The 25,937-nt window shown below is 40.6% G+C and overlaps 1 protein-coding gene across 2 annotated transcripts; it reads left to right on the top strand.

Annotated features, from left to right (window-relative positions):
- Nucleotides 1-351: 351 nt before the first annotated feature.
- On the top strand, nucleotides 352-25,247 carry LOC306764342 (phosphatidylinositol transfer protein beta isoform-like). 2 transcript variants are annotated; one of them, XM_079251475.1, is made up of 11 exons: nucleotides 352-405; nucleotides 4,224-4,254; nucleotides 7,474-7,619; nucleotides 7,840-7,931; nucleotides 8,117-8,124; nucleotides 8,994-9,068; nucleotides 9,158-9,241; nucleotides 11,261-11,338; nucleotides 17,425-17,535; nucleotides 18,869-18,991; nucleotides 23,047-25,247. In XM_079251475.1, exons 1-11 carry the CDS (start codon nucleotides 386-388, stop codon nucleotides 23,092-23,094), a joined length of 816 nt encoding a protein of 271 aa, XP_079107601.1. In that variant the 5' UTR covers nucleotides 352-385; the 3' UTR covers nucleotides 23,095-25,247. The 2 variants fall into 2 exon arrangements, with proteins under 2 accessions (XP_079107601.1, XP_079107600.1); XM_079251474.1 differs by lacking the exon at nucleotides 23,047-25,247 and adding an exon at nucleotides 21,087-21,441.
- The last annotated feature ends 690 nt before the right edge of the window (nucleotides 25,248-25,937 follow it).

The raw sequence follows: 25,937 nt of genomic DNA, 5'->3' as shown, positions 1-25,937 counted from the left end.
ATCTGTCATTTATCAGTAAACTGTTTCAATAAAAACATCATGTTTACTTTATTTATTGCTGACTTGAAATTTTTATTTTATTCAGTAACAGCCAGACAAAGACACAGAGATACATGATCAAAGTCTTTATACTGAAGGAGATTTATTTATCAAACTTAATTTAAAGATTTTTTTTTAGCAACAGCAGGCTTGCAATAGGCGGGCTTTAAGCTACAAGAGGCATTTCATTGGTTTATTTTAATGAATTGGCGCGTTCTTCCTACTTCTACAAATCACCGCTCACGTGGGCGGGACGGGGCGCAGCTCTAAGCAGTGGTGACGTCAGTAGCAATCAGCGGGCGCTGCTGGGTCGTGGTGGGCAGAACCAGCAATACAGAAAGTTACGATGGTTCTCATCAAGGAATAGTAAGTTTTTTCCTTCTGTTTACAGTTTTTAGAATTGATAAATACACACACACATATATGTAGTCATTAAAGCTAAGTTGGAAACTACTGTATTATTGTAGTTACAAGTACAGTAAACGGGAAAGTTTTTGTTTTTCTCAGCGTGAAAACTTCATCTTGTCTGTCACACGAGGGAAGGGTGGGATTGCTCTGGCCTACCGGCTTTGACAGCAGCATGGCATTATGTGACAGCTGTTGTTTTTCTATTGTTTATCTTATGTTCATGCTAAATAACTGGCTTGAAACGCACCGTACATGCTGTGTGGCGGTGTTATAATCCCCGGCATGTGTGTTGTCTGGTTTCGTAATGTTGAAATGAGTTGCTAACGCTAACTTAGCTAACCTACAGCGTTACCTGGACGGGAAGTCGCGTTGTCTGAGTTTATGTTATCTTGGCAATATTGACACAAACTCGTGGTAGCGCCAGCTAATCAACAGACCAGTGATTCGTAGAAATCTGTCACTTGACAAACTAAAGTTTGACAGTAAACTAACCTGTTTCTTGGAGCTCTTTCAGCAATAGATTGTTTATGTTAGCTAAATCCTTATACTTAGAATAGGTTTAAAACGTACATGTCAAACAACAGTTCGCATAATCTACACAGTTACAATCGTATGTTTTCCTTTTTCTTCCAAGCAAATAAATTGGTCTCCACTGATATACTAAGTTTGACAAATGTTTACAGATCTTTCAACATAACTTTTCGGTCTACTAACTAACTACTATCAACTCCTTGATTCTCAAGTTAGCTGACCAAACTAATTAAAACATTTTTTTTAATTTTTTTTTTTTTTTTTTTTACTGTTTAACCTTTGTTTCAGTCTTGTACTCACTTCAATCAGCGAGGAATTGTTGAGATTAAGTCATGACATTATAAACACACAAAATACACCCTCCAAAGATTACATCCTGTTGTAAAATTGTTAAATGTCCCTGTCTTAACTCAGCATTAAAAAGCTGTAAAGATGGTGAACTGAAGGAAACTAGAACTGAGAAATGAAAAAAGTTACACATAGTAAAAGCAGTTGTAATAAAGCATCCGGCCGTCTTGCCTGAAGTTAGTGTCCTAGAATAGTCCTGCATTTAATATACACTACTCACAAAAAGTTGGGAATATCCAACTTTTTTATGTGATGTCAGTCTGTATCTGAAATATGCTATAGCCTTTACAGGTGAACTTAATTTGAATTTTTCTCAAATTTGAATGCACATGTACAACTATTCAATTTAGTAAGTATTTATTCCTTATTATACTGTTCTGTAACAGGATTAATATTCTTTATACTTTTCAAATTTTGATATCATGAGACCCAGACAACATCTGACACATGAAAAGTCACAGACATTTTATGTTGTGGTATACACATCACTGATGTAGGCTTTTGTTTCAATTAATTATTTGAGATGATGGGCTTACCATTGCTTGATTCTACTTCAATGCTCATAATATTATATCAGTGTAGTGCAAACTTTTTACTTTTTCTGTGAATTCCTCCAAAAGTTAGAAATGCTTAACTTCATGTGAGTAGTGTACAGGCATTCCTGTTCATTTGAAAAGTTGTATAACCTGTGTATTTTCTTGCTTTCATGTAGTATAAAACATTTCTTTCTTATGGTTGAACTTAGTTTTTTTTAATGAGCTGTCTTCTACTCATTTTGCTAGAAGAAAATATTCCCTATGTGAGTGGGGAGGCAGACTAGCCATTGCATAAATGCATCTTGTAACAGTTGGACAAATTGGGTATTTTCTATTGAGATGTTTAATGAATACGGTTGCGGTTCTCATATAAATTGATCAATATATCAGTGAAGCAGATTATTTACTATTTGTAAATTATTTGCATTGAGCAGTTATTCAGAGACTGGTTATCAAATTCTTAGTGGAAGCATATATGGTCCAAGCTGTGCTGTCAATGTGGCTGCTGTGGAGCAAAATTCACTGCAAAGCCTGTAGAACAGAGGTGCTTCATTAAAGTTGCTTATAATAAGCAGACTAGGCGACTGTTTACCAAAGCAGGACCTCTGTTATTTAACTGTTCTTTCCAGTGTGTAGACAGCGCTTCATGAATGTTGCCTCAGAAAATCAATGGTTTTCAAATTAGATCTGAAAAGGTTTTTGCATATATGTACTGCATGTATGCATAATATGCATGTTTCAGCTTCTTACAAGAAAGATAATACCACGTTTTTGATGTATTTTGTAGGTGACAGTGTTTTGAAAAGATGCAGATAATAAGAGTCAATGGGCAGAAAAGACTTGGATTTCATTTTGAATGACACAGAAATGTAACTCTGTCAACACACAGCTTAGATATGTAAAACCAGATCTGCATAGTTTTTGTTTTTCAAAGCTGCACCATAGTTTTGCTTTCACTGTGTACGTCAGTACCACATAAACTGAATTCCATCCAAGTTCCTGTACAATTTTTTTATTAAAACATACGCGGAGCCAAAATGAGATCACTCAGTGTGTGTACTTTGTGACGGTGGATTGTATTTCAGGATCTGTGTTTTTGTACTGCATTTCCTTATTTGTATTTTGGTCATTCTGTCAAAGAGAACAATTCTGATGTTATCCATACAGTTTGAATATGTCAAATACAGATCAGTTATCACTTCACCATACATCAAGTACTCAGTGGTGTTGTAGCAGTCAGCCTGTTTTAGAGAATAACTTTAGTTTTTATTTAAGCACAGGGCATAAAGTTGTCAGTTCTGGACAAAACCTTCATTTATTAACTACTGCTCATCAGTGCTTAACAGATGATGTGGGAAAACGAGGTCTTAAAAAAACTGTGGCAACTGTGTATTTAGGCTGTAATAAAGCCTTCACTTAGATTTGTGTGATAACTTCCTCTTCCTCTTTTTTGGTTTTGTTTTTCTTTCCTCTTTTCAGTATGCTGTCAACGGTTATCAAGGGGAAACCTCTTGTTCATAAGGGTCAATGATGCAATAACTTTTGCAAGATGTATTGCAACTTGACTAAGATCATAAAACATGTTGCAGTACTTCTAGACTGCAAGGAAGCTTAGTTGGCATTAAGCATAGGCTGCTTTTTCCATTTCGGATCCTAAGTTTTCATCCCAGACGACATCCCTGGCTGGTCTAAGAAGCATGTCATTTTCTAAAATACTACTTTGCATTTCTGCAGTTCATAGTTGTATAAAGTCTTTTTTTCTTGCCTTTTAGTTTTCCACTGGTTAAGTGATGAGTCTTTCTCATTTTGTTGAAGTCAGCAGTTTCAAACAGGCCAGTAGTGTGATCTCCTCTCTCCTCTCTTTCTTTCAACAGAACGTGCTCCTGTGTAGCTTCCTGCTCCTGGCAGTGTTTCTGGTTATTGTTGAGGTTTTTTTGATTTTGATGTTCTGTTGTATATGTGGCAGCATTGTTACTGCTTGTTCTCCACCAGTTTGCCATTGTCTCAGTTTTGAAGAGAGGAAAAATTGTGTTCTTTCAAACATAATGGATTAAAATAAGACAAGTAATTATGAAAGATGAATAATAAGTGCACATGTGTAAACAGACTTCTTTTCATCTCTGCATATCTTCAGTGTGTCTGTGTGATTATTTAACCTTTTTCTCAAGTTGTCGTTCACCTACGACTCCTGCAATGTCTAAACTTGTCTTAATTCTGTGTATATCTGGTGTAACAACTATAATTTGTAGAACTACGAAGTAATCATTTTGGATTTGCAATATTTAAGAACAATTGCTAATACGGAACAGGACCTTTTTTAAGAACTGTGGGTGTCTTACCATGCTTTTCTCTCCTTTGCAGCCGTGTGGTTTTACCCTGTAGCGTTGAGGAGGTGAGTAATCACTTTAAATCTTATACTGTCATAATAATTGGGATTGTAAACTATTGTACTTTATGTATTTTAAATGTTTGAGATTAATTTGGCTGTGCGATTGCACAGAATGGACATTTCAGCAAGTTTTTGTTTACATTTTCTGTAAAGTATTTGCGGTTTTCTTATCAAAGAGGAAAGACTTTCTTTTACTAGTTTCATTGTCTTGTGTTAATGCAAAATGATAATGGAGCTTGATTTCTCATTTGGTCATTTGTGTGAAATGAAAAATAAAGTTTCTGTGTGTTTTTAGATAGCCTAATTGGTACGGTTTTAATGATGTTTTCGAATTCGGAATGAAATAATTCTGAAAAACCATTTTCTGCTTAAAGTGGAACTATTATGTGTATTTCAGGCTAATTTATTTTTATTTCTGAGCCCAGAAGGGCTGGGATTGATCGAGTTATTGCCACAAATCTCTTTATTTACTTCAGACCGGCCCTCTCCGTAGGCTGTCAGATCAGCCTGTGGGCAAAACGAGTGGATTGAGACTCTTCCGCATTAAGCCCCGCCTCCCGCCACTGTGCTACATCGGGAGCGCACACCGCAACTGCTTTCGCCGTCATTGTAACATCTCATGAACAGAAGGGTTAAGCTAATAAGAACTCAATAAAAAATCAAAATACAATGTCAACACATAGCATACAGCCCTACATGTTGGAACCAGAATCAGAGCCTGTAAACAAAGTGGAAAACAGAAACCCACAGCAAAGAATGCAGCAGGATGTCTCTCTTTGGTAAACTCACCAGCCATCGTTGGAAATAACTTTATCCGACGTTTTCCACCCACCTGATGTATTTGTACATGCCTTTGTTAACCAGTAGAAGGTAACCAATCACCGAACCTTATCCCCTGGGACGTCACAAGGATTTCCAAGTAGAAAAAACTCTCTAAAACGACGCGTTTTTTTGTCGCCATGGAAACCAAACGGAGTGCGTGCTGGAACTCAAACTCAAACTCAAACATGCGTTTAAGTGATAAAAAACAGTGCCGTTCACATGTCTGATGAGGATTCAACACTGTAACACTGAAGAAAGCTCAGAAAACTCCAAATACCATAATAGCACCCCTTTAAAGTTTACATGGAAATAATAATTTCAAATGGACTTACATTCTTACTTAATTCCGCTTTAGATCAGTGGTTTGGGAATTGTTTTAATTGGACAGAGGGCAGACGTGACATACTGATGTCTACCGGAAATAATCAATTTTGTTTCCTGCTTGTTGTCTTTGTGATTGTAACATGGAAAACTACACAAGTATCAGTTGCACCATTATTTTGATATAATTTTGAAGTACCAGCTCCACACGAGCATATTACTTCACATTATTTTAGCAACTGAGAAGGAAAAGGAACACAGGAGGCGAAACAATGCGCGGGAAATGTACGTCATCAGGACGGGACATAGTAATAAGCATGTGCAGAATGATCAGAATTAACTTGGAGCAAAATTAACATTTCCATGTCAGAGGAATTTAATCAATTTAGATTTAAATGGGAATAAACCAGTTACTTTGGAACTAAGTTAAATTATGAATAGTCTCTTTCACTCAGGATTAGGTGTTCACATGGTCATCTTCATCAGTTATAAGCGAATTTAACTTTTCTTCAGTACAAAGTAGAAATTAAAAGTCTCATGTATACGTGGCCAATGTCTTGATATACGACCAAGACATTCCTGATATACAACCTGCTGCCTCAGGGCACCCTCATACAGATGGTGTTTGCTCTGCTTTTAACAAACTGATGGATGGGATACCACCTTATATGAAGAGTAGAGTTGAGTAGTTAAAGAATGATCTTGTGTGTGTTTTCTGAAATATTGCTCATTCCTATCTAAATGAGATGAAGAACATGATTGGGTTAAGTAAAGCTGGTAGGTGGATTTAGTATGGACTCAAGAAGTGGTGACTGTACTGCAGTGTGAATCACAACTTCACACAAAACTGGTGTGGGATTTTGTGGGACCATACCAATGATACTATATATCCTTAAATAATCAAAAGGCCTTGACTAAAAGCAACTTGACTTCTTTTCTTTTTCGTACCTAGCGGGTCGTGTGTGTGTCACTGACCCACTATTGTGTAGTTCATTGAAATAGTTGTCACCTGTGTTGTTTACCTGCCTGATCACACATATTGGTGTATATGAATGACTGAAACTCTCTGAAGACAGGAGTGAAGGTTCTGATTCAGGTGTAACAATAAACCAACTCCCTGGTTCAGAGGGAAGCTAATTACAGACATTGCACCCTCTAAGGGCACATTCACACAAACCTTTTTTGATTCGAATCCTACTCGTGAAGTCCATTTGTTTGGCAATGTGAATGTGCAAATAAATTCTGATTCAGATCAAAGAAGCAAACTCGGTCTGCCTTCAGACGCAGTTTGTGGTTTGTTTCAAACGGCCCAAATACTGGAAGTGAAATACAAACCAAAGTGCATTGTGGTTCAGCATCACAGGTAAATGCAACCGAAACACATATGCATGTGGGGGGGTGATAGGCGGCTCCTGATGGGAGAAATGGCTTACAGTCAGATGTGGAAGAATTTAGTCAAAGTTTTGCTAGAACTCTGATCCATCCAGACTACTAGGAATGCAGTCTTGGTCCAGAATGATGTTGCACCCCACAACTGAACCATGTTCATAATCAGACCAAGTCATGCAGACTATCTTGATGTGAATGCACCCTAAGGAACTTTCCTGGGTTTAAAAAAAATACACTTAAACTCCGCACAATCTTGGTATGCAGATGATTTTTGGCCATTTTGTTTTAAACGTATTCGATGCAATGCCACTAAGATGTGACATGCAGCACGGCTATTGAACAACCATTCAGAAGCAATTCTATGAATTCTTTGAATTACATTTTTATTGAATAATAAATAATTTAAGCTTATTTCAGTGACAGTCAGTTTTCCTTCCTATTTATTCCTATGAATAAATTTTAGGACGACTGTATCTGGTAGATATGTGGAACAAATTGTTATAGCTTTTTCTGACTTCCAGTTTAAACTGTTTACGAGCCCAAAAACATGGAGAATACAATATAAAAAACACGTGTAAATTTTTAACGGTGCCTTATTAACTTGTAGTTTGGAATAAGTGACTTTACCTAGCTGACATTTATTTGATTTTCTTCTGTTTTTAAAAGTTTTTATTCTTATTTGTGTTATAGTATCAAGTTGGGCAGCTGTTCTCTGTGGCTGAAGCTAGTAAAAACGAGACAGGTGGTGGTGAAGGCATTGAGGTCCTCAAAAATGAGCCTTATGAAAAGGATGGAGAGAAAGGACAGTATACACACAAAATTTACCATTTAAAAAGGTATGTATATTCTTTGTCATCAGATTGTCAGCCTCCCAAATTACTTTAATGTAATAGCAGAGTACTGCCAGGCAGTGGCAGTGTTGGCTTATTTTTTTTAACATTAATCTTGACCGTATTCCTTCCTGCTACTCTTCCTTTAAAGAAACACAAATAACTGAAGCCTTGTGTTTTTCGTTCTCCTATTGTCTACCTGTAACTATTATCCCTCACCCAACAGTAAAGTCCCAGGGTATGTCAAACTCCTAGCTCCTGAAGGTGCCTTGGTATTCCATGAAAAAGCTTGGAATGCTTACCCCTACTGCAGAACTAGTGAGTCCGCCTCCCTCCATCTCCTCTCTTTGCTTTGCCCTGAAACTCCTCTTTATCTGCCTCTATCAAATGTGTTCATGCTCATCTGTTGGCAAATTTTAAAATTTTGAATTTAGTTTGTATATATTTTTTAATGTTTAATGTATTTTTCTCTCCTTTTCTCCTCGTGCCTAACCTCGATTCAGTTGTGACGGTACGTAGCCATACATCTCTTAAATGATCTAAATAGTCAAAAGGCTTCATTAAGTTAAGGTGTTATCAGATAAGTGTGTTTTTTCTTTTGATTATGTATCCATTTTCTTGTTTTCTAAAGGCATGGGCAAAAGCTTTGAGACACAAATATTAATTATCACAAAGTTTGCTGCTACAGTTTTTCTGGTGACATTTTGCATATGCTCCGGAAAGTTAGGGGGAATGATCAGATTAATCGTTATTAACTAAGTCCCCTTTTTCAATGAAAATCAAGTTACCAAAAAAACAAAAAAACAAAAACATTTCTACCACATATTGGATCGTTGAGAAATTCAAGGAGAGAGACTCAATTATTGTAAAAAAAAAAAAAAGGCTTCAGGATACCAAAAAAGAGTCCAGGATTGTTTCCTAAAGTTATTTATGCTGTAAGATTGGACCATCATAGTCCAGTGTGTTCTTCAATGCAATAGGCTGGTGCAGCTCCATCCACAGTGAAGAAAAGTTTTAGAGAAATGCCCAGTGTAAAGAAGGGCTTCAAAGAAGTTACTTCTCAGTAGGAAAAACATCAGGGACAGACTGGAAATTCTGTTAAAGGTACAGGGACTGCTGAAGACTGGGGTAAAGTAATTTTCTCTAAAGAATCTCTGTTTTGTTTTTTGTTTTTTGTTTTTTTTTTTAAATGAGCTTGTTGAAGACTAGGTGAGTGCTACCATTAGTCCAGGGTCATGCTAATAGTAATGCATCATTTATGTTTCTAGTTTATAAGAATCTAAAAACACTGAAGCAGCAGACTTTGTGAAATTGATATGTTTGTAATTATCAAAACTTTTTAAAATGCTGTATATCTTTATGTACATCTTTTCTTCCCAGAATGAATATATGAAAGAGAATTTCTTTATTAAAATTGAGACATGGCACAAACCAGACCTGGGAACGCAAGATAACGTGAGTACTTCGCCATCTAACCAGGGAAAAAACTCTTATATGATTTATTTGTTTTTTGCTATTGTAACAAATGTTTTTCTTCCTCTTAGGTACACAAGCTAGATAGTTCAACATGGCAGAATGTATTTGTTGTGCCCATTGACATCGCAGACAGAAGCCAAGTGTCTACTGCTGTAAGTAGAAATTCTTTCAGCGCAATCTGTAAATTGGTGCCACCATATGGACAAATCCGATTATTACAACTGATCTGCCTAAAGTTAAATCAGCGCATTTTATTTATAAAGAGCTTAAAACATAGGTTTGAGAGTGGGTTTTTTTTCCTTAATTTTTTTTTTTTTTTTTTTTAATTAAAAATAGCGTTCAGAAAATGACTGATGAAAATGTCAATGCTTAGAACTGTCCTACGTTTAATATTGCATTTGCAATTGCACTTAGCCTATTAACACAGAGTTGTTTAAGTACTTATGTGTGTACTTATGTGAATATTGAGGTAATGATTTTTTTTCACATAACTTAATTTGTGATTACTTTTTTTTTTTTTTTTTTTTTTTTTTTTTTTTTTTTTTTTTTTTTTTTTTTTTTGCTAATTGATTAAAAAAAAAGCCAAAGATGTTCATTTCTCAGTGCTGTAAAACAGAAAAAACACAATTTGTTTGTCCTTCCTGAAAAATTAAAAGCATTTATGTTAGTTAGATTTATTGGCCAATTGTCTAAGTATAAACATCACATTTTGGGGTTTGCTGTTGAAATATACGTAGCAGCTCGGATGAAATGCAAAGAATAATTTTAACTTTTTGCAATCTCATAAATCTCATTTGAAGATGTTACACATTATTGCTTATATTTGACATCCCATTGCCTCATTTCACTGTGGCTCTGTGCATGCAATTAAACATGTGGCTATTTGACCACGAAGCACCGGTTTATGCGTGCGTGCGTGCGTGCGTGCGTGCGTGTGTGTGTGTGTGTGTGTGTGTGTGTGTGTGTGTGTGTGCGTGCGTGCGTGCGTGTTTGTTTGCTGTGGGTAGTTAACGAGGCGGACGTGTTTGCCTTGCTGGAGGAGTGTGTTGTGTCTCAGGGCCCTATCAGCTCTCAGCCTCAGGCATGACTGCAGGGCCTGGGGCGTACCGCCAGCACAGATGAGTTTGTTAGTGTAATTAAAGCTCACAGTGTTGCGTGGGCCTAGACAAATACACACTTGTGCTTTAACACACACTCTTTTAGTTGAGGAGTAGTGCCTCTTCGTGCGCCACATCGATTCACAGCCCTCATTAGTGCAGCACGGTGTATTGTTGCAGCGATGGAGCTCTGAGCATTAAAACAGCCAAATTATTACAACTGTGTGTGTGTTTGTGTGAGGTAGTGTTGGAGAGTGTGTGTTTCCATTCCTTTCCACATGTTTGGCACCCTCCTGTTGGTCAGTAGCCCTGAAAAAGAAGCTTTTAGCTGCAGGCGCGTCATGATTTATTTAAAATTACTGGGCCCTAGAGCCGCTGATGATAATATGAAAGCTGATTCATTTATTTGTATTACCATTTCTCTGCTTGTTTAGAATGACGTCAGCATTGTTGTGCATTGCATGTGCACTCAGCATTCCTGTGTGTTATCCAGATCTTTTCATCATGAGACACCCCCCCCCAATGCTTTAGAGTATATGTAGGTTTGGCAGGACATGACTTTGTGACCTTCATAAATAGGATGAGTGTTTCTGAAGTTGAATTTTGTTACACCAAATTCCTACAGTGCAGCACACACAATTTAATTTACTCCCATCCATGGATACCAACATCACCCATAATCAGTGGCTGTTTGTAGCGTCTGTCCAACATAAATTTTTCTCCATTCCTCATAAGCTGAACTCTGCATCACAGTGTCATAGTGTCTGATGCTTCTGCTTGTCTGTGTAGTTGCTAAGAGAGTGCTGGGAAAACCTAACAAACTGATTTAAAATTTATGTTCAGTGTCCTGTTTGAGGAAACGAGATAGACATCAGGATCTGGACATGCTACAGGGACTTTTCTTAGATTTACTCAAATTCTTGAGCTAATCACCAGATACATTCTGAACCCTGCATACCTGAGCTCAGATGTTAGCAACACATTGTATTTTACATTGTATTAGTTAAACCACAGCTTGTATAATTTGCTTTTATGTGTTATCCTATTAGAGTTTTTCTTTTTTTCTTTGAGCAGGACTACAAGCCAGATGAAGATCCTGCCCAGTTCAAGTCAGTTAAAACTGGCAGAGGACCTCTGGGGCCCACCTGGAAGGTAATACTTATGTGATTGATGGAATTAGATTTATTATGTTCACATAATAGTTTGAACATCATTTACATGGCATGGTATGGGCTACCTGAGATAACCTGTTTTTATTCGTTTCGTTTAGTCTTCGTGCCGCTTATCCGGGGTCGGGTCGGGGGGGCAGCAGCCTAAGCAGGGAAGCTCAGACTTCCCTCTCCCCAGCCACATTTGCCAACTCTGCGGGGGGGATCCTGAGGCGTTCCCAGGCCAGCCGAGAGATATAATCCCTCCAGCGTGTCCTGGGTCTTCCCTGGGGTCTCCTCCCAGAGGGACGTGCCTGGAACACCTCACCAGGGAGGCATCCTAACCAGGTGCCCGAGCCACCTCAACTGGTTCCTCTCAATGCGGAGGAGCAGCGGCTCTACTCTGAGCCCCTCCCGGATGACCGAACTCCTCACCCTATCTCTAAGGGAGAGCGGAGGAAACTCATTTCAGCCGCCTGTATACGAGATCTTGTTCTTTCGGTCACGACCCACAGCTCATGACCATAGGTGAGGGTAGGAACGTAGATCGACTGGTAAATCGAGAGCATTGCCTTCTGGCTCAGATCCTTCTTCACCACGACAGACCGGCGCAGAGTCCGCATTACTGCAGACGCCGCATCGATCCGTTTGTCGATCTCGCGCTCCGTCCTTCCCTCACTCGTGAACAAGACCCCGAGATATTTAAACTCCTCCACTTGAGGCAGGACCTGACTCCCGACCCAGAGAGGGCAAACCACCCTATTCCGGCTGAGGACTATGGTCTCAGATTTGGAGGTGCTGATTCCCATCCCAGCCACTTCACACTCGGCAGCGAATCGCTCAAGTGAGAGCTGGAGATCACGACCAGGTGAAGCCAACAGGACCACGTCATCTGCAAAAAGCAGGGACCCAATCCTGAGGCCACCGAGCCGGATCCCCTCAACACCTCAGCTGCGCCTAGAAATTCTGTCCATATAAGTTATGAACAGAATCGATAAAGGGCAGCCTTGGCGGAGTCCAACCCTCACCGGAAACGAATTCGACTTACTACCGGCAATGCGGACCAAGCTCTGACACCTGTCGTACAGGGACCGGACAGCTCGCACAAGGGGTCCGGTATCCCATACTCCTGGAGTACCCCCCACAGGAGCCCCCGGGGGACACGGTCGAACGGCTTCTCCAGGTCCACAAAGCACATGTAGACTGGTTGGGCAAACTCCCATGCCCCCTCCAGGATCCCAAAGAGGGTATAGAGCTGGTCCACTGTTCCGCGACCAGGACGAAAACCGCACTGCTGCTCCTCAATCCGAGATTCGACTATCCGGCGGGACCTCCTCTCCACGACCCCTGAATAGACCTTACCAGGGATGCTGAGGAATGTGATTCCCCTGTAATTGGAACACACCCTCCGGTCCCCCTTCTTAAAAAGGGGGACCACCACCTCAGTCTGCCAATCCAGCGGCACTGCCCCCGATGTCCACACGATGCTGCAGAGGCGTGTCAGCCAGGACAGCCCCACAGCATCCAGAGCCTTAAGGAACTCTGGGCGGATCTCGTCCACCCCCGGGGCCTTGCCACCAAGGAGCTTTTTGACCACGTCACTGAGGTGGTCCTATCCAGAGATAGGAGAGTCCACCCCTGAGTCCCCCAGCTCTGCTTCCTCATCGGAAGACGTGTTGGTAGGATTGAGGAGGTCTTCGAAGTACTCCCTCCACCGACCCACAATGTCCAGAGTTGAGGTCAACAGCTCCCCATCTCCACTGTACACAGTGTCGATGGAGCAGTGCTTCCCCCTCCTGAGCCGCCGGATGATGGACCAGAATCGCCTCGAAGCCGTCCGGAAGTCTTTCTCCATGGCCTCGCCGAACTCCTCCCATGCCCGAGTTTTTGCCTTGGCAACAGCCGAAGCCGCATGCCGCTTAGACTGTCGGTACCCATCAGCTGCCTCCGGAGTCCCACAGGCCAAGAAGGCCCGATAGGACTCCTTCTTCAGCTTGATGGCATCCCTCACTGCTGGTGTCCACCAACGAGTCCTGGGATTACCGCCACGACAGGCACCAACGACCTTACGGCCACAGCTCTGGCTGGCTGCCTCAGCAATAGAGGCACGGAACACAGCCCATTCGGACTCAATGTCCCCCGCCTCACTCGGGACATGGTTGAAGCTCTGCTGAAGGTGGGAGTTGAAGCTCGCTCTGACAGGGGACTCAGCCAGACGTTCCCAGCAGACCCTCACAACACGTTTGGGCCTGCCAGATCTGCCGGCTTCCTCCCCCACCATCTGAGCCAACTCACCACCAGGTGGTGATCAGTTGACAGCTCCGCCCCCCTCTTCACCCGAGTGTCCAAGGCATGTGGCCGCAGGACCGACGATACGACTACAAAGTCGATCATCGAACTGCGGCCCAGGGAATCCTGATGCCAGGTGTACATATGGACACTCTTATGCTGGAACATGGTGTTCGTTATGGACAATCCATGACAAGCACAGAAGTCCAATAACAAAACACCATTTGGGTTCAGGGGGGGGGGGGGGGGGGGGGGACCATGCCTCCCACTCACTCCCCTCCAGGTCTCACTGTCATTGCCCACGTGAGCATTGAAGGCCCCCAGCAGAACAATGGAGTCCCCAGAAGGAGCACCCTCCAGCACTCCCTCCAAGGACTCCAGAAAGGGTGGATACTCTGAACTGCTGTTCAGCGCATAAGCACAGACAACAGTCAGGGCACATCCCCCACCCAGAGGTGGAGGGAAACTACCCTTTCATTCACTGGGGTAAACCCCAACGTGCAGGCACCAAGCTGGTGGCCGATGAGAATGCCCACACCTGCTCGGCACCTCTCACCATGAGCAACTCCAGAGTGGAAGAAAGTCCAGCCCCACTCGAGGGTACTGGTTCCAGAGCCCAAGCCATGCGTCGAGGTGAGTCCAACTATAGCCGGAACCGCTCAACCTCGCGCACAAGCTCAGGCTCCTTCCCCACCAGAGAGGTGACATTCCACGTCTCTAGAGCCAGCTTCTGCAGCCGGGGATCGGACCGCCAGGGTCCCCGCCCCTGGCTGCCGCCCAGCTCACACTGCACCCGACCCCTACGGCTCCTCCTGCAGATGGTGAGCCCACGGGAGGTACCTGTTTTTATTGTCTTCATGAAATTTCATTCTTCCTGTATTCATCAGTGCCTAAAAAATCATTTTCACACCAACTTCACAGACATTTCTCATGGTCTTAAAGTTTATTTCCTGAAATAAATTTGAAGTTGATCCGCTATCTTGCTACAGCAGAGGTAAATTAAAGTTTGTGCACTGTGTATTTACAATTTCATATTGATCTTTTGTGGAATGGTGGCTTGAAGCTAACCAGTCATAGCAGCGTAGGGTCAGCATGCTTTACTTTGTTTTCAGGAAACACAAGCCATTTTGTGGAAGCTTCACTGGAATTCAGCCAAGATCATTTTGTTTTATGATCATAATTAAAATTTAAGTTAAAATGATATGTTTCGATGCGTTTTACTGGAAATGTGCTCAGTCAAAGGTTGCTTTCTCACAAAAGCAAGTTGAGCTTTAAGCAGGGATTGGGAGGTATGGGAGGTTTAACATAAACAGTAGCAGCATTGTAACTTTGTAGTACTTTGTACTTGCTTCTGTGTTATCTCTGAAATATCATGTTAGTCAGTGTATCTTTTGTTTAAAAAAATTGTTGAAGACAGTTAATGTATTAAAAAAAACAGTAGATGAACTGTATGTCAAACATGTGGAATTTTATCTAGAGCAGACTGTTGTCCACACAAACGAGCCATTGTCAGCTCCAAAGAAGCTCTGGGGCTTAGTGGTTTGGGTGGAAGACAATGTGCCATAACATTGGGAAGAAATAAAACAAAACAGACTTGTTGAAAGTAAAACATGAATATTTTTTGGCTAGTTCTGCCAGAATATTTGCAACGTCTCTTACCAAAGATTAATGTTGGTGCGTTGTGTTGCTGCTTCATGCTGTTGGGAGAGTCCTGTAGGTTTAGATAGATGTGATGGCAAGATGAATGAATGTAACCAAATATAAGGATTGTTTTTCTGAGCAATGAAAAATTGCTGCATAGACGTTAACAGCGTATAGTGGCATACACTGATTATGTGTTTATGGTAGTCATCTGGAACAAAGAAATAAATATCAAGAGCTTATGTTTTTGTTTTCTGTATTTATTTTGGATCAGTTAGTTGACATTTGTTATCATGTTAAAAGTCAGTGTTTGTCAGAGGGTGCCTAAGTCCGGTCTCAAGTCGAGATCTACTATCCAGCAGCTTTTAGATGCATCCCTTCTCCAACACACCTCAATCGAATGAAAGGCTTTTCTCCAGGCTTCTGCTGAGCTGAATGACATGCAGATGAGGAAATTCAGCCATCTGATTCTTGTGTGTTGGAAAAGGGATTCATCTGAAAGTAGCAGGATAGTAGATCTCTAGGACCCGATATGGGTACCCCTGGTGTTGGTAATGAAGAGCAGTCATAGCCTGAGGAATGGCCAAGTGCTGTCCACAATATTTTATGGCTGAACTTTGAAGACTAATCATGTGTCTTGTACCTCTCATCAGCTGAAATAGAAACTTTAAGTTACTGGGTCGAGTAAAAGCACTTTTAGCTGAGTTCCATCTGCCAAACTGTGTGTGGCACAACACAAAGCCAGGCACTGGAAATAATCATGTTGTAGACTTTAATTCAAAAGCTGACAAACACCTCTGTGTGAATACACAAGTATTTTTGGTGAAAATACTTATGCAACAGGCAATTCACCAAGCAGGTTTTTGGACCTTTTGGTGGTGTTTTAGCCTTTACACCCTGCAGCCTGACAAACTGGTCCTGCTTGCTGTCAGAGCACAGAGAATTTCTTTTCTGCAGCAAAGACCTTAAAGTTCACCATGGGAAACTTTCCTCTGCTGCAAGAATTCTCACAGAACAAAGGCAGCCAGCCTGCTTTAAAAAGTATGAATAAAGAGCTTCAACTTTTTATTTTGCGCTTTTAATTAGATCACTTTTCCGTCCGCTGTGGACATAGAAAGAGACGGTTTTTGAAAAGGTAGGGTGGGGATTTGGGGGGGGGGCGAGCAGTTATTTGACAACAGAGGCACAATTTCTGCCAGCTTCTTAGAGCAATAAAACTCTTGTCTATCTCTGCATGCACACATGCTTGCATATCGGTACCCTTTGTATTTCTGAAAACTTCTGCTCCTTTGAGTGGGGCATAGAGAGGGAGAGAAGAAATGTCACCGTAAGTGTTTTGATGTAGAATCCGTTTCATGTGAAGTTCTCCTTTAGCGATGACAACTTTTCTAAACCCACTGCAAATTTAGAAATGTTTCTCATTTCCCTTCTCTTGCACTCCTCCATGATCGTAGCATCAAACAGCAGTGGGATGATGGAGAGTGGCGGGTCTGTGGCATTTTCTCTTGGAATGCCGAGCCAGAATGAAGTGATTAATTAAACAGGTGTTCTCGGAGGGAGAGTATGTGTGTTCTGGGGGTGAGCAGGTCCTAGGTGTTAATAATGTAACCAGCTTTGCACTGCGACGCCCTTATCGCTTCGTGAGCACTGTTTTATCTACCTTCTGTGGCCACAAAGGCTTGCCTGTCGGGAGCGGTGTCACTGTCAGGGTGGAGGCAGAGAAATGGTCCCTTCATCTGGAGTTTATCCACTTTGCTGGAGTTTACCCCCCCCCCCCCCCCCCCCACACACACACACACACACACACACACACACACCCTTCCTCCTCCTCCCTATTCTTCTCTTCTTCAGAGCGAGATGGAGTGCAAGCAGCGATGGATGAATTTAGAAAGTGTGTTGTAGATTAGGGCACTTTTATCTGTGCACAGCACATCTTATTGATAATTATTTTAGCAAGCTCCACACCCAAAGCATTACATATTAATGAATTTTGCCTTTGAATGCACCCAAGATTGGTCTATAATAGTATTCTCTTAGCTTTTTTCCCCTGAACAATTATCTTATTGGAAAGTTTCTATCAAGTTTTGTTTTTTTTTTTTTTCTGCTTATTGAGAGGTTATTGTTGTAAATCTTGTTGTTCTGCTGTTCTTCTCCCAACAGGAAGAGCTGGTGAGTAAAACTGAGTGCCCAAGGATGTGTGCCTACAAACTAGTCACAGTCAAATTTAAGTGGTGGGGACTGCAAACCAAAGTGGAGAACTTCATCCATGAGGTTAGTGACATGGTTCATGCCGAGAATCCAAGTTTGTGAAAATGACAATTATGTAAGAGATAATGTCCAACGAGGTGATCATTGTCAGAGATTAATGGACGACGTTGAGGCAACCGTCCGACACTAAGCTAGTTCTGCACAGTATTCACTGGGACGGTGTTATTGCAATCATTTTATTCTAGTCTTTAGAAGATTGCTGTGAAATTAGCGTAACTGCAGAAGCATAAGGGCAGATAAACACACAGACGCACACATACACACACACACCGCTGCAGGGTGATGTCAGAGCTGCTCTGTCCCTCTTTGAGAGACCTGGAGCTTCATCACAATCTAACTGATTAAATATTATTTAATACCATTGAAACAATATGTTAATATTATCTGCAGTGACTGATTTCCTGGTCTAATACAGTAGTGAGATGGGGAGGAATCAGACTTTTTTTTTTGTATTTCTCCCTTTACTACTCTGGTTATTGTTCAATCGATGCTCTCCATTAATCTGGAAAAATAAAATAACTTAAAGACTGGCAGATCAGAGACATTATTAGTGACCATGGTCCGCTGTCTGACATAGTTAGTCCAGATATTCTCTAACATTTCTTTTGCCATGGTTACCACCTGGCTAGAACTATTGGACTATATGACGGACCTATTTTTTTAACTGGTGTCGTATATCAGTTTTTAACTGACTCCCTTCAGCCAATCGGAATCGAGTATTCAGCCAGACCATAGTATAAGTAAAGGATTAAACGGCAAGGAGTGTGCATTAGACTGTTATAAAGCGCTTTTCTCTCTTTCACCTGTTAAAAGACAGCTTATCTGAACAAGTTGATTAACGCGTTGCTACGATGACACCCCATAACAGAGGGGCACTCACCACTCCACTTCCCTTTCATCAAATGTTTTATTTCGGCCAAAAATATTGAAATTCACCTCACAATCCATGCCACGGCACATTTCTCCCATTCACCTGTTAAAAAACAGCTTATCCAAATCAGCTGATTAACACATTGCTACCGTGACACCCCATAACGGAGGGATATTACAGTGATTTAACTCGCCAAACTATTTGTGCATTTATACAAAAATAAAGAACGCCAGATTTTATTAGAACTATCACTGACCATGGTATAATCCCAACTGTGTGACTGACGAGAACCCTATGATGATTCAGTATAATTGGTTTTAGTCTTCTGTTTGAAATATTGTGTTTTGAAGTGTGTTTTACATCAGCACCAGACAGTTAATCTGATTTAACAACTGGTCTGAATAAGTGAGGTTTATTTAATATTTCCAGCATTTTTTAATAAAACCGGCTGCTGTCTCCCCTCAGCAAGAGAAGAGGATCTTCACTAACTTCCATCGCCAGCTCTTCTGTTGGATCGATAAATGGGTGGAGCTCACCATGGATGATATCCGACGGATGGAGGCAGAGACACAGAGAGAGCTGGATGAGGTGCGCTTCTCTCTGTGTAAAAATTCTTTATAATTAAATCTTGTGCAGATGAAGTGCATGTTGACTCGGGATGGAAATGATGCATAAAACTTTAACTTGTTTGTCTCGGGCACAGCATTCTATTATTATACAACCCCATTTCCAATGAAGTTGTAATTTACATTTTACATTTACATTACAGTTACATAATATTTACATTTTACACAGAATGTAATGATTTGTTCATCCTTTTAAGATTATATTTAGTTGAATACACTGCAAATACAGGATATTTTAATGTCAAAGCTGGTAAACTTTGTTGTTTTTATTATTTTCATTTTAAATGTAATGCTTGCAAGATGTGCCATAAAAGCTGGGACAGGGGCGAGTGTGTTACATCACCTTTCCCTTTAGCACTTTCCAATAATACATTTGGCCAAAATCATTTTGAAAAAAAATTATACTATTAAGTAAACAATGGACTAAACTGCACTTAAGCCTACAATTTTTATCCCAGCACTTCTCCAGTTCTGCATCTCAGGTCTCAAAATAAGTTATTCTTAACAGTGTCTGGTTAAATTGAACATTGTATGCATTTTTAAAGTTATTCCTTTAGTCAAACATTGGAACACTGCAACAGCTCGCAACATTAGCTTGCACTGCTTTTACAAATTTGAGTGATGCAATTTCCAACATCTCTGTCTTAATACTGGTATTTACTGGTGAGAGAACAAAACTGAATGGACATTTTAACACTATTTTTAGTGAACAGTTATGTGAACAACATATAACAATGGCACAACAAAATTTCAAAATGGTGCATTTAAAAAGAACCAAAATAAAAAAACATAAACAAATCTGAATAAAACACAGTCTGACAAAGTTGCAAAACATTTCAAAGCACTGTAACAACAGCCTGGACACTGATCCTTGGCTGCATGGGGGCATCGTGGTTGGCACTGCAGCCTCAGACCAAGAAGGTCGCTGGTTCGGGCCTTAGCCGGGGCAACTTGTAGATCTAGTGACGATGTTAAATGATAATGAGTTTCTGAAGTGTCCCTGAGCATAGATGGTAATGTCCTGAACACAGTGATGTCTGTTTTTTCCTGAGGGATCAAAGGTCACAGGCATGCAGTACTGGTTTTAGGCTTTGCCGGTTATATTTCTCCAAATGCTCTGAATCTTTTGCTGATATTACTGACTATAGATGGCGAAATCCCTTTTTTCTGTAACCGTACATTTAGAAACATCATTCAAATTTTGGACTATTTACTGACACAGCTGTTCAAAGTGGTAAAGCTCACCTCACCTCATCCTTGAATGTGAATGATTGAGTCTTTCGTGGATGCTCCTTTTATACACAAACATGACATGAAAATTAAACTGTTCACCTATAGAAGGTAGCAAAAAGGTTGTTTTTTGAGTCTTCCTCAACTTTTCCAGTTTTTTAGAATGTGTTGCAGCCATCAAAATCAAAATAAGTAAATATTTGCAAAAAAAAAAAAAAAAAAGGTTTATCAGTTTAAGTAATAGTTTCTTGTGTAGAACATTTAATTCAATATAGGTTAAAAAGGATTTGCAAAACATTGTTCGGTTTTTATATTTACATTTTACTCTGTCGCAACTTCATTGGGTTTAGGCTTGTATACTTTCCTAAGTTTCAGACAAACTAATACAACACTTGTACAACCTTATTTTACTGAAATGATTTATTCAAAAGATGTTGGATAAATAGAATAGACAAGAAATTTGCTGGTGTGGTTTAAAGCAGAAAAGCTGGAGTAAATTTAGTGGCTTAATGGTTTCCTGTGGAGTTTAACTTTAGTTAAAGGTTTGGATGTTTATCCCTATACATATGCCTCATGCACATGCAAACATACATGCAGGTTGTTGTTGCTTTTCTACGAACTTCAAGGGTGCAATTAACATTTACACTAAACATAATGAAAACCTTTTTATGTTTAACTCCATGTAAAAACTTTATGTTGTACAGGACAAATGATGTGTGTTAATGAATGTCTTTAGTGGTTTCATAAGTCTGCCTCATTCCACAGGGTTGTTAACCTCCAGTTCTGGGATTTGCTTTCTTTTCTTTTTGTTTTCCTTTGGTGTACAGATGCGAAAGAAGGGTTCGGTGCGAGGTACAAAAGCTACAGAGGAGTAGCCAAGCCAGGTTTAGGTTTGTGTGTTGCTGTGTAAGTGTTTAAAAAGGCCCTTTTTGTTTTTTTTAAGGGCTTTTCCACTAGTTTAGCTTGGGCTGGTTGTGCCATCCTCACCTGTAACGCCTTGAGTTTTCACTGCAGTCTCTGTGATATGACTTTGTTCATAGCAGAGCTGGTTTCTCCTCATACTCTCAGCACCACATTTGTGTAGCTTTGATTCAGAATTCTCTCCAATGGCCTCATTTTTACATTGAGATGTCAGGCTTAATATACTGTTGACTGATCCTTTTTTTTTTTTTCCCCAAAACAATAATCAGTCAGAGCAGTGTGAAGTAATGGTTCATGTAAACCAACAGTTTCCCAGTTTGCTGCCTCATACTGGACGCTCTCTGGCACAGCTTACGGCAGAACACACTTCTTCAGCTGCAAGATCCAATGCAAAAATACATCACTCAACCGGTTGTGGTTGTTTATGGCATGGTACAACTAACCAAAGCTTACAGTGGGGGTGGTGGGGGGGTGACACACCTGTTGGATGCTTTCTGAGTTTTCTGTGTCACCTTTTCTGTCAACATCTGTATAGCTCACTAAATTAACCAGTGACACACAAATGGGACGTACGCTGATTTCAGAGGTGTTTAGTTGAATTAATTCAAATGAACTATTGGTTTATACAAGTGTGTATACTCTTGTCAGATTTACATCTGCCTTTTTATTTGATAATAAGAACAGTAAAAAAAAAATAGAAGGTGGCTTGTAGCTTAAAACGTACACAGAAAATCTTTGTTTCTAAAACCCTGATTATTCCCGCAAATGATTACAAGGCAAAGAAGAAAACTGTTTGCTTCCCTGTGATTTCTGCCTCGCATTCTCTGTAAAACCTTACCACTGCTTAGTTCTTGGAACTCCTCCAAATATCAGTTTGGGAGCTTTTGGCCGTACAAGGAGAACAAGGGAGGAATCTGAACTAGACAGGCCAAAGAGGGCCAGTCTCAAACATTCCTGGCTTACTCCCAACATGCAACATTTTCTGCTTTGCCTTCCTCCTCAGAACATCTCGCCCAATTCGGCATGTGTTTCCCATTTTCCCTTGGAGTAAGTAAACAGGCGGGTACCATCAAAGAGGGCTGGCTAAGGCCTGAACCTCTGAGCTCAAGGGTTAGCAGGGTCACACTTGGACTGTACTGGATGGTGTCTCCACTTTCTGCACTTTACCTGCCAGACACGAATGCACTAGGTGGATAAGGGTCTCTACATTTAGGAGACGATGCAACAGTTCTGTTATGCTGTATGTACAGTAGTCTGGTGTTATATGGGGGTGGCAGGAGAGAGGGAAAGGGTGTGGTGGGCTGCTTCAAGATGACTCCTTTCCTCATTAACATACAAATGGAATTCTGGCGTTGAGAAAGAGTCTGTTTCGTGATTGAGAGGGGAGAAAAAGAGAGGGAGGAAAACGGATGGAGAAGGGAGAGAGAGAGAGAGTAAATCCTCCTGCTATTTCATCAGATCTGTCTATTCCTCTGTTTAGAGCCAGTGTTGGTTTGAAACCGTTTCATTTAAGGTGCTGGGCTATCAGATTCTCAAACTAATTGACTTTCCAAAGTCATCAGCCTCAGGGTGGGAGAATTTGAAAGTGATGCTTTTATCTATCTGGAAGACAAACATGGGGTTTGATAGGGACCATTGGAGCTGATTTTTAAGCAATGCAAGATTTCAGTTTGTTCAAAGCAATTTGTTGTATTTAAAAGGTTGGCAAAGAGAAGTATAACCCTGTTTAATGTTGTCACCAAGTCTCCTGTCTGCAGAAACTACCCACCTATCAAACTTTTCATTGAATGCAAATATCTAGTTAGTCTTTCATCTATTTGACGTTAATCTAACTTGTGTTCTTTTTTTCTTTCTAATTCCCCACAGCTTCGCAAAAAGGGTGCAGTACGAGGAACCAGCGCTGCAGATCAATGAAAAGGCACCAGATTTTAACCACCCACAATGACAGCAGTGATGGAGCCTGCTTTAAAAAAACAAACAAACAAAAGGCTCCATTGATGCCACTTTTTACCTTAACTGATTCATGCTGTGGAGGAGGGAGGACTGCAACCTGCAATCAATAGAGCAGATCCCTGACTCGACCCCAATCATAGACCAGTGAGGATTGATTTCTAGAAACCAGCACGATCCCAGCTGATAAAACGCTGGTTAGTTTTGATCTGTTTAGCAGACAAGGGCCAGCTATCAAGATTATATGAGAGCTAGACTTCAGGAGTGGCGTTAAGGAACAACTTGAAATTTTTGTGAATACAAAAGCAGATTTACCCATTTTCCTCTCCATTGGCAGGTGCTGGACCAAATATTTCCTTTTGTGTATTTTATATCAAATCTTTTGGCTGCCTCGAACGTATTCCTCACAAGGTGATGTCCTGTATGACCTCGCTTTGTCTCCACTTTGGTCTTAACTGTAAACATCGCGGCTCAGTGGTTTGCATTCCCTGGTATGAGACTGTTTGTCATACTCATGTTCCTTCCTGCCACAGCCTCCATTAAGTGATTACTAACACCCTTGGCGCCCAGGCCCATTATAATCCTCCCTCCATCACCCCTCCTTAACCAAAGCACTGCATCTTATTATCACTGACAATCATGCCTGTACAGGTATTCACTTTCATTCCTGCCCCAGTGTAAAACCGCATTCACATGCTTGTGACACATACGTTACAGACATGAGGATAATCGTGTGAATTCATTCTTAGTATTCGCACAGGTGTGGATATTTCTGTGCTGACTTATCTGCCAAACACTCCCGTTGAACAGATCTGTGCAAGCCTGTTCATCTAAAGGATGTCTCAGCCCCCACCCCCCACCCCCACCTCCTGACCTGAAGACATTCGCACGTTATGTACAACACAGCTTTCCCCGTTTTAACAAGCCTTAGAAGAAAAGCTGCACTGAAACCAACCTCACCAAGCCCACCCCAGAGGCCCGTCATCTGGTGCTCAGAGGATAGACCTCCTTTTCTGCTTCATTCCAGTCATGTTTACAGAATTATAATAGCTTTATGACTGCGTTCAACACGTGCATCATACAGTCTGCCTTCTATCCATGGATCTTTTTGGACTCATGTCACCCCTTGTAGCTTTGCTGCAAACCATGGCTCCAGCTACCTCCATGTTTTCTAAGGGTTAACATTAGCTCTTATCTTTGGAGTTGATCTTTATAGAGTAGTCATGATTTTTTTCCGTTGAACTGCATGTTTGTGTGCAGCCAGTGTTCTGCAAAGGGCTGCAGACTAACATCACTGCTTCAGATCAGATGTTGGAGAGATTTGCCATACGAACGACTCTTGACTTTCAGCACTATGGTGCACTTTTCCTCTTTAAGAACCATGTGGCGTCGGTCGACATTGTTCACTGCTAGTGTTACATGTGCAGTATATGTGTTTACTCATCTGCTTGTTTAGTTTTTGTGTTGTACTTGTGTGTCTTAAATTGTACAAAACTAATTGGGATTTGTTTCAAGACATCTTGTCTCTAGACTCTTCCTTCCATACATATATTATTGTTTTAGATATCCTAATGTTTGTATTATCAGTCAGGGGATACCATCTTTTCTTCTGTATCTGACTTGTCCAAATAGTGTAAATGCATATAATGTTTGTGTTCAGCAATTAACATAGGAAACATTCATGACAAAGTTATTTTTTCAAAATGAAATATTCTCAGGTGAGCAATGTGACCCAAAGATTTTTTTCACCTTTGGTGAAAGGTATAAATCTCAATACCATATCCTCTACTTTTGGACCTATAACTTAAGAGTTGCAATACAACCACCCCCGTCCCTCCCTTCCCCTCTCTTTCTCTCAAACTTGATTCTATAAAAATATGTTTTTGGTTTCAGAAAGCAAAAAAATGTCAAATGTTCGACAGTGAAATGTTTTTGCCACCTGTCATGATGATGATGGGAAAAAATGAACAAATTGTAATTTCTTGTCCCTTTTGTTTCCATTCCTGAAAGATTTTGTTCAGCTTTGAAGATCATGCAACATGATGGTGAATGTATGATAATGTGCCTTTTCTCTCTGGAGGTCTTCTGTGTAAGCCTGCATATTGTATCATTAAATTTAGTCTCTATAGTAAATTACAAGCTCTCGTTGTTGCCTTTATTTTACATATTTGGATGCTTATTTTTTTTTAAAAATGTACAAAGTTGGAGCGTGTGGTAGCATGGTGATCAGTAATGTTGCCTTTGAGCAGAAATGTCACAGGTTAAGTCTCAGGCAGGGAGTCAACTAGTTGCATGATAAGAAAAAATGCTCGCAATAAGTTTGCCGGATGTAGTAATTTTCATTTGTCCTTTTATCTACCTTATTTGTTTTTAAAACAATATTAACTAAACATGGCAGTAGAACAAGTTTCCATCTGCACTTAAAACACAATCATCTACTGCAGTTTTCCCAGATGGGGAAAAAAGACCTTAACAAACAGGCTAGCTTCCCGACAGTACGATCACTGGGGTGTTTAACCAACAGATTAAATACAAACAGGACAGAGCAACATGGTGTGCATTCAGACAGCCAGGTTGGTAAAGTGACGCTGCTCTTTAATATTGTTAAAAAGGCGACATTTTGAAAAATGTTGCAAACATTTCACAGCCAGTACGAACTACCTGGATGAACAAACATGTTACAAACGGCAATTCCACAACTTTACACTGACATGAAAAATGATGTACTGAAGGTGATCAAAGACGTACATTTTTACCATTCAACCTTTGGTCAAGTCCAAACATGTCCCCATGTATGAGCTTGACCA

This window comes from Telmatherina bonti (genome assembly GCF_933228915.1).
Source record: "Telmatherina bonti genome assembly, chromosome: 13".
Lineage (NCBI taxonomy): Eukaryota > Metazoa > Chordata > Actinopteri > Atheriniformes > Telmatherinidae > Telmatherina > Telmatherina bonti.
This window is presented reverse-complemented; position numbering and strand designations above follow the sequence as displayed.

Coding starts and splice junctions, on each gene's coding strand:
- LOC306764342 (XM_079251475.1), top strand. CDS start 386: ATGGTTCTCATCAAGGAATA. Junction 9,242..11,260: donor GAAGCCAAGTGTCTACTGCT/GTAAGTAGAAAT, acceptor TTCTTTGAGCAG/GACTACAAGCCAGATGAAGA. Junction 18,992..23,046: donor CACAGAGAGAGCTGGATGAG/GTGCGCTTCTCT, acceptor AATTCCCCACAG/CTTCGCAAAAAGGGTGCAGT.